Source organism: Pteropus vampyrus, unplaced genomic scaffold (genome assembly GCF_000151845.1).
Source record: "Pteropus vampyrus isolate Shadow unplaced genomic scaffold, Pvam_2.0 Scaffold220, whole genome shotgun sequence".
In the NCBI taxonomy this organism is placed as follows: domain Eukaryota; kingdom Metazoa; phylum Chordata; class Mammalia; order Chiroptera; family Pteropodidae; genus Pteropus; species Pteropus vampyrus.
The window spans coordinates 1,982,263-1,991,472 of record NW_011889001.1 but is presented as its reverse complement, the minus strand read 5'-3'; the positions used below and the strand labels follow the sequence as shown (position 1 = coordinate 1,991,472).

Here is a 9,210-nt window from a genome sequence, read left to right as displayed (position 1 = left end):
CCATTCCCTACCTAGGGCTGCCCCACACCTCCTGACCAAAGGTTGTCTTCAGGGGCCTCTCTGGACCCAAGGTTTTTGAGATAACTAAACCTTTTTGGAAGAAACCAAAAAGATCACCCAAGGTGACCTTTTTTACTTTTAATTCTATACTTTAACAACTCTACAGGAAAAAGGAACGCAGCAAACATCACACTTATTCTTGACATCCTTCTGCATTGTCGTCTCATTATACACATACGTTTTAGCTGCTGTCCTCAGTGTGCTCACACTATTTACCCTTTACAGTATCCACAGCACCCGTGCACATCCCATTTCCAGTGGAGCTGTGGCCTCCCTCCAGGTCATGTATTGGAGAGCAGCTGAGTCATTCACCTCTATGCAGGCACTTGGCATGAAGTAAAATCAACACCAGTGTACCCATCCCTCCTTTCCTCTTCAAGCCTTTCTCTAGGAAAGTGGGATCTCCAAGCCAGCTGGTATATAGAGTCTCTGTTATACATGTATATACTGCTCTTCAGAAAAGATGAACCAATCGCAATGCACAGTGTCACCAATTTCCCTACAGCTCTGCCAGTGCTGGAGATATATATATGGTATAACAGTTGCATAGTTAATCCATCCATTTTATGGATGAGAAAACTGAGGGCCAGAGAGATGAAATCACTTTCCCTAGGGTGATTCAGCTAGTAGATGCAGATAGATTCAGTTCTAGAGACACATCTCCTGACCCCATCAGTGCTCTGTCTGCCAGACAACTCTGCCTCTGACAGTTGCTTCTACACATGGACATAGCAGGCTCTTCTGACTTCTCCTGTCCTTTGTCCATGGAAGAAAACAGAAACACAGCCTTTCCCGTCATGACTCCTATGTCATGCAGACCAGGTTCCTCAGCTTCAGCTGGGCACTTCTCCAAGACTGCTAGATCCAGGCCCTGAAGAGTTTCAGAAGACAGCACAGTCATGGCACAGGCTGCCACCTCTTCCCTTTGGCAGCTGATTAACTTCTGGGGTGAATCGGTGATTTTCTGAAAAATAATTTTCATTAATATTCATTAGATGAATAGTAATTGTAAAGTAGTACTAGTCGTAGAGCCTATCACAAAATCCCAATTATTCCATTAATTAAATCTCAAACAACAAAAAAGCCTGAAGACAATTGTAACTCCTAGATCGGGGGCTTCCAACAGTTTCTGAGATCATCTCCCAGTTCACTGCCCAGCAGATCTGTTGGGGCCCTGCTCCATCAGCTCTCCTCTCTGTGGGACCCTACCCCACAAAAGCCCAGAACGTAATTCTTGTCAAAAAAATCTAACATTCTTCTACCAGAGAGCTCTGAAAATAATGATCTGATAGGAGATGCTCTACATACATCACCTAATTGGGTGCCCAGTCCAGAGATGATGCTTCAGAAACACGAGTCCTTTTCCAGCTCATATTTTATGTTCCTGACATCTTCTCCCAATGTCCTCAATACTTAATCATGACTGATGATAAAACTCCAGGTATCAACTTTTCAGAGAGACCCTCCCCAACCATTGCTAGCTTGCTCACTTCCACCATTTGGAGGTTCTTCTGCAGTTATCTCTCATGGCCCTTCCTGTCATCACTCCAAAGAGTGGCACATGAGCACAGATAAATAGGCACAATGGTTTCCTCCACCTCCGTCTGCAGAAGACATCAGCTTCATCGAGTCACTTGCCTTTGATCCTTGTTTGTAAAGAAGCAGCTTCAGGGGCTCACTCTTAGTGTCCTCGTGCAAATAATGGGAAAGGACAATGTACAAGCAGGGCTCACTGAGTGGGGGTGTCTTTGCGAAACCCACCACCAATTCACTGCTGCCGGTCCAGTCAGATTCTCAGGACACTGGCTACCTAAATCTGCAGTGGTTATACTTGATTATTTTTTTTAATTCCGGAGCAGCGCTATCCAAGAGAAATATAATATGAGCCACACAGGCAATTTAAAATTCTCTAGCAGTACATTTTAAAAAGTAAAAAGAAACAGGTAAAATTAATTTTAATACTATGTTTTATTTAAAAATCTGTCCACATGTAATTAATGTAATATATTCCTATAATGCTTTACATTCTTTTTTTGTACTGAGTCTTCATATCCACTGTGTATGTTATATATACAGCACATCTTAATCGGCACTAGCCACATTTCAAGTGTCTAACGGTCACCCGTGGCTAGTGACAACTATATTGGAGAGTGTAGTTGTAGAACACTGAAGTAAAACAACATAATCTCAGAATTTCAGAAGCTACAAAACTGCTGTCCCACAGGTTAGAACAAACTTTCAAGCAAGGTTCAGTGGATATATACATTTTCAGTTTGAATTAGTTTTCACCGTTTAAAACCCAGGAGATCTCTCATGAAAGTCTAGATTTTTTGGTTTCTCATTTAAAACTTGAGAATCTGGTAGAACTGGCTCACATCCATTCTCTGTTGGCAGCAACCTGCTGCAATTGAGAAGCAGCTGCCTTCTTTAGCTGGAATATGTTTCTCATGGTCCCCGTTGAATTACATTAATTGTACTGCATACTCTTTTTTGTTGTTGTTCCTATCTGGGCCCCAGAGGCATCTGAGCTCACAAACTCCACTTTCTATGAAGCAGAAAAAGTCATACTTGGAATGGTTTATTGACAAATGAACAACTGGGGGCCATCTTTATGCTGGCTACTCACATTACAGTGGATGTGACCGCAAGAAGAGAAAGAATAAAGTGCGTCATGGAAAGGAAAGGAAGACCCTTTAGCACCGAAGCCTCCACTCCCACGAAGAAATTATGGATGAAAGATAAGAAAAAGAAATTATATTTTCAAACAGGGAATATACACTGAGCGGTCTTAATATAATTTTCCTTGCATATATATTTCTGCTTTAGACTGTTACTCGGTGGTATCGACTTGAATGGAAAGGCATTCTTAATGGTATATTTCAGACTACAGCCAACACCAACTACAAAATTATAGATGTAGACATGAAATATTTAATCCAAGCAGATAAATTAAACACTTACAAACTCAATAGGGCGTTTTAAAGAATTGTCAAAGATTTCTGCCTGATAATTTTCTATGGTTTAATTGGAAAAATGCATAGATTTTGCAAGAGTTGTTGGAAGTTGCTTTTTAATAATTTAGAGGATTATCCAGAACTAATGCAAATGTGAAAGTGCAGCCAGACTGTACTAAAGTCGAGGCTGAGAGAGGGAGAGACGGCGGTGGTGATGGACAGCTTCAGCATCTGTTTGAGATTTAATGAACACCAGTGATCTATTTCTTACACAGCACTGTGGGAAAGTCACATACTCAGAGAAATTGTCCACTTAAAATGTCTGGGGATAAACAGAATACAAATGAAAAGCCTTATGGAAAGAAATGCATTTAGGAGCAGACAATGAAATGACGTCGGGAGGATAGTAAGGGGAACAGAGAAGCAAAGTTCATCAGAAGTAGTGGTATCGTCTTCCCCGGGTGAAAGTGGTCGTACCCGCATAGTCTCCTTGTCTCTGGCTTCATTTAAGTTATCTGTTTTTCTCCAAAAGCTCTTTTAGGGTGTGGCTCATAACACATTAGAATCCCTACTTGTTGTCATTTGAGGGCTCTTCATGGCACCTGAAATTCTGTAAGGAACTGGCCCTTTACATGGTTCTGTCCCTGGCCCTTTACTCTGTTGCTCAACTAACAAGACACAGGGTCTTGGAAGGGATCGTAGTACCCCTGATCCTGAAGCAGGGAGGCAACTCTGCTGGGCCGACGAATGTAGGACCAGAAGGGGAATAATGAGAGAGGGCGTTAGAAATGGCATGACCTGTGACTAGGGTGTGGGCATGGGCAACAGGATTAAGAGAGAACCCACAAAGGGTGACTACTTGATGGAGTCCAGCTGAGGAAGGCAGAGCTTTCCACCATGTGTGGGAAAGAAGAGCCAGCGACCTGCTTGAGCCAGGAATGCTCCTCTTATATTATTATCATTTTGGATTAGTTCAGGCAGTCCTCTTTCACTGCAGGGTTCTGCTTCTATTTATGGCAGAGGAACACCAATCCTCCTATAGACAATTCCTTCAAAAACTGATCAAAATAGGAAACCAGCTTCCTTAATTCATCGGAGAGCAACAAAAAGTTGGCACTTGGAAGAACAGAATGTCACTCGGTTTCCCATTTGTTGCAGTTCCTTGTCTGAGGATAGGTTTTTCTTGGTGCCATGAACGATGAGAGTCTTACTGGCCTGAAGGACCAGAAAGCACATATGAATACTAACACAAAAGCCAGAAAATGAGAGGCGCAGAGTTCAGTGTTAATGGACTAACCATTCCAATTAAATGGAAGAGATTATTGAAATAGATTTGTTTCTTATAAAAGAACCACTATATGCTGCTAGAAGAGCCACACGTTAAATATGAGGACACAGATAAGTTTAAAGTAAGAATATGGAAAGAAGATATACCACACAAACAGAAAACCAAAATACATAAATAAATAAAGGCTATATTGATATCAGGATAAGGACTATTGGCAGTGATGAAATCATGATGATAAAAGACACAATTACTCAGGAAGATGCATCCCTCATAAATATGTATGCGCCTAAAACAGAGCTTCAAAATATGTGAGGGAAAAATTGACATAAAAGATGAAACAGACACATCTGTACTCATAGTTAGAGATTTTGTTGTCTCTCTCTCAATAACTGATAGAACTATACAAAAAAATCTGAATAGCATTATCAAATATTTGACCCAATTTATATTTATAAAACACTACCCCAACCACTGCAGAATGCACATTGTTGTATGTTTTAGGGAACTTAGCCCCTCCAGTTCTTGCTGAAGGGGAATGAGGCCCGCCCTGCCTCCTGTGTTTGACACACCACACTGCCTTCATGTTTAGCAGTAAACCATGTAGTCATTCAGAGAGGGCTGATGAAAAGCATATTGGTAAATATTATGAAAAGGGAAAAATGAAATGAGTCTAATATGTAAAGCCTTAGAACAGTGCCTGGTGCTTACCCCTGTACTAATGTCAGCTAAAGTTATGACCACCTAGACGTTCTGGAGAGAAAAAGAGAGCTGGCATTAGGATGACAAGGTAGAGGAATGTCATGAAAACTAGATTGCACAGAGAATCATCCCTCTCGTGTAGGGAGAGCATGGCCCTCACTCTCAGGGACATGCAGAAAGCACAAGAGTGGCTCCCTCCAGAGCGACTCCAGGCTGATGCAGAACTACAGGAATGTGTAGGTTGCAGGCAGGTCCCGCTCTAGTTGCTTCTGAGAAGCTGACTAGTAACTCCTTCCTCCCAGGAGAGAACTGTGAGAAATCCCTAAGGTGGCAGAAATGGGTTCGTTTTTGTTTGTTGTTGTTTTTCTTTGTTTTTGAGCTGCTTCATGTGTTGAGGTCTGGAGGGAGCTGGGGAGGGGACAGGAAGCAGCCAGATGGAACAATGAGGAGAGATGCTAGAGGCCTGCTTTTGCTTCTCTCCCACCCTGGTGTGGGCACACAAGTCCTATCCCCACTGGGAAGCCTTGGTGGTCAAGTGTCCTCAGGAGTAAGAGAAGAACACTGGGCTTGCGAGGAGCTGAGAAAACAGGTGGATATCCTAAGTCATCAGGCAGGTCCAGATTGTTCCCCTGTTCGCAGCCAAAGGCAAAGTACAGTCCATGCCTCTCACATTCACACACATGCACTTCACCCTGAGAACCAATGAGGCTTTTGGCATGTGAACTGATTATGTTGTGTGGAACAAGTAACTGGATGAAGCTGCTCTTATAATCATGGGAAGGGGCCAAGAATGCTTGGCAGGCTAGTCCAGAATGGTAAGACTATGCGTGACTCCTGAAATGCTGAGCATCCTGGGCTGGGCAACACAGCTGTTCCTTTGGCCTGCCAGGTTCTGAGGGCAAGTGGCAGTGGCCTCATGGGACTGAGAAAGGTCCCTACTCCCTGGAGAAGGGAAGTCTTTCCCAGCTCCTCTAATTAAAAGTGACATCCTGCACAAATGCTTGTCGACCCAGGAAATGTGTGCCCATGCCCAACTACAGCCCAAACTACCCTGGTCAGTGTCATGCTGAAAGGAAAAACAGAGCACTCTTACCAAGGTGTCAGGAAGCACCACCACAGGGCAACAGGAGGACTGGAGCAGCCGGCCCATCTTCCAGATAAACAGTGGCACCACCACCAGGATCAGCATGAAACCAACAAACATAAACAGGGCCAGCACCAGGGGGAGGGTCTCTCCTGGCAATGAAAAGATAAGAACAGGCTTAGGAGACACGGTGAAGATGAAATCTCCAGTCCTGGGCCTCCCTCACTTTCCTGGAGTTAGCTCTGTACACTGGCCAAGATATCCTGAGATTTGATGGATGCCCTAGTGACTAAAATTACCACCATTAAAAACATTTTATTCTAGAATCCAGATTAAGGCTTGGTTTCCAGAAAGCCCCAGGGAAGATTAAAATCTTTTTCTTAGGAAGGGAAAGGGAGGAGCATTAACAGTTAAGCCACTAGCCGTGTTAGCACGTACCTTGGCGCCACTGCCAGGAGGAAGGCAGAGTGCCAGGCCCCGGGCCGGATAAGGGGGAGGTGCCAAAAGAGAACAGCACAGAAGGGAGCTGGGCGGTAACTGAAAACAAAGTGTGTTTCACAATTTGCTCTTGGCATAGATTCATATTATGTAGGAAAATACTGAGTTCAGAAAACAGTCACACAATAACTGATATATCATGGCCTTGTTATGTATGGTTAAGTGACTTACCCCCTGTCACACAGGTAGGGCTGGCTCCAAAGCCTGTGGTCATTCTACTAAGTAAATGGATCAGGAAGTACCAAGTGGGAGCATCTGAAGACACAGAAGGGATGGGTTATTTTCCCATCACTCTGTTCTATATACCTCGAGCAACTCATTTAGCCCCGCTAGCTGGACCCCCAGTGTAAAGGGTGGAACAGCCAGTGAGGCTGCAGAGAAGCTGGTGGTCTTACATATGTGTCTGGGGACACTGTACTTTGTTTCTATGCTTTTGGAAAATATTTTGGCAATATATACAAATGTTCATACTCTTTCATCTACTCCTGTGAGTGGATTCCAAAAAAATAATTTTAAGAAAGGAAACAATCATATGCATAAAGCAGTTTCATAGCAACATCTGGACTAGAGCAACAGCGTATGCACAACCAGTCTCTCTCTCTCTGCTCAAAGTAGACTATCTACACCCCCCACCACCTCCAAGCGTGCCCTGTGCATTTTCTTCATAGCACGTACCACAAGGGAAACTATCTCATTTGTTTGTCTGTAGCCTGTCTCTCCAACTAGAAGGTAAGCTTCATGAGAGCAGGGACTTCCCTGCTGTATCCCAGGGACTAGGCCAGCACTTGGCACATAGTCAATGCCCAATAAATACTCACTGAGTGAATGAATGAATCAGTCATTGAACATCATTTTCAAAAGCAAATGGAAATGACTTAACACATGGAAATAACCTAACCCTTCCTCCACAAATAGGGGAAGATTTAATACACTATGGAACATCAGCATGGTAGGTTAGGAATTCAGCTATTAAAATGAGAATTAGGATATATACAAGCTTGTTCACTACAGCATGGTTTGTGGTGGCAAAAGACTGGAAAACACAAAATATACCTATTAATAGGGGACGGTTATATATATTTTGGCACATCCATATATTGGCTTATTGTGCATCTTCTTTAAAAATGAGGTAAAAATGATGTAGATCCAGATCTGTATTTGCAGCCACTCCCCAGCACTAGCATCACCACCTCAGCTCCACCTCAGATCATCAGGCATTAGATTCTCATAGGAGCACCAGTCCCTGGTTCTAAAAGTTTGGGGACCATTGGCTGAAAAATCTGAGAGACTGGGCAAAATGGCATAGATGATAGAAACTTTGTTCATCTGCTCTTGCGAACACAACAAAAGTATGACAAAAACAGAGCACAGAGCAAGCAGAGTCGTCTGGCATCTAGATGAACAGAAGCTCTACAACTAGGGAGAGAAATGAGAAATCACCCTGCAATGGCAGAAGGTAGAAGGGCACGAAGATGCAAGGCTGCCCAACCCCAGCAGCTGAGTGAAACAGAGGCTTTAACAGAGCAGCCAGCACCTGCAGATCCTCTTAAAGGGGCCGTGACAGCAACTGGACTTTCTCGCAGAGACGGACTCACTCGCTCTGAGCTCAAGCGCCGGGTCGGGTGCTCTAGGGAGCATCAGGGACTTACAGGAGGACAGTGAGTTGTTGGAGTGAGGACAAGAGATTAGTCTTTCTCCCGAGCAGAAGTGCTAGTGGTACCCATTGTTCCTCTGTTGAACCCTCTCTCCTCTCAGTGTGGGGACTCAGTGCCACCACAGTCGAGACATCATCAGACTGGATAACAGAGGTCGCTCTACCCAGAGGATTTCCTGAAACTCTTCTTCCCCCAACTCATGGCCCCACCCAAGCCACATCCAGATGAATTCTCAGCAAGTCCTGTGCCCCTTGCTGAGTAGCTCCAAGACCCACACTGGTGGCAGCTGATCTCGGTTACTGGCATGGCTTCTTGAGACAACTATAAGCACAGCTTCTGTGGATTGCTTGCTAAATCTTAACAGGTAGCCCTAGAGAGGTACAGGCTAGGGCTGAATTGGCCTGCAGCTGAACCCCTCTCAACTGTGCCACTGGACACCTACTACACGAAGCCACAATAATAAAACCGGGAGACTTAGAAGCTTTGCTTAGTACATAGAAATAGACACAGAAAGGCAGCCAAAATGGGAAGACAAAGATGCAGAAACCATATGAGAGAACAGAACAGAGATCCAGAAATAATGGAGTCAAGCAATCTATCAGATGCAGAGTTCAAAACACTGGTTATAAAGATGCCCAATGAACTTAGGGGAAGTGTAGAAGAATTCAGTGAGAACTTTAACAAAGAGATTTAAAAAAAAACATTAAAATGGAAATGGAAATTATAAAAGAGAACCAGTCAGAAATGAAGAATACATTGTCTGAGATGAAGAGTATATTAGAGGGAATCAACAAAGTGAATGAAGAGGATCGAACCACCAAGATAGAGGATAGGGAAGCCAAGGACACTCAATCAGAACGGCAAGAAAAAAGAAGCCAGATTATAATAATAATTTAAGGAGGCTATGGGACAAAATTAAATGTAAAAACATCTAAGTCATAGGGGTACCTGAAGGAGAAGAGGGAGAACAAG

General features: G+C 43.6%; 1 protein-coding gene across 7 annotated transcripts in view; it reads right to left on the bottom strand.

Moving 5' to 3' along the window:
* The window catches only part of IL20RB (interleukin 20 receptor subunit beta), a 43,506-nt gene that overhangs the window by 6,985 nt on the left and 27,311 nt on the right, over window positions 1-9,210 (bottom strand). For 5 of the 7 annotated variants that reach the window (XM_011373202.2, XM_011373206.2, XM_023538381.1 and 2 more), the window contains 3 exons: window positions 6,755-6,838; window positions 6,095-6,237; window positions 91-1,024 (listed from right to left, as the gene is read on the bottom strand). In XM_011373202.2, coding sequence (XP_011371504.1) covers window positions 680-1,024; window positions 6,095-6,237; window positions 6,755-6,838 — 572 coding nt within the window. In that variant the 3' untranslated portion in view covers window positions 91-679. Of the gene's footprint in view, window positions 1-11; window positions 1,025-6,094; window positions 6,238-6,754; window positions 6,839-9,210 lie in introns of all 7 variants that reach the window. The other 2 variants (XM_023538379.1, XM_011373208.2) reach the window with 2 other exon arrangements.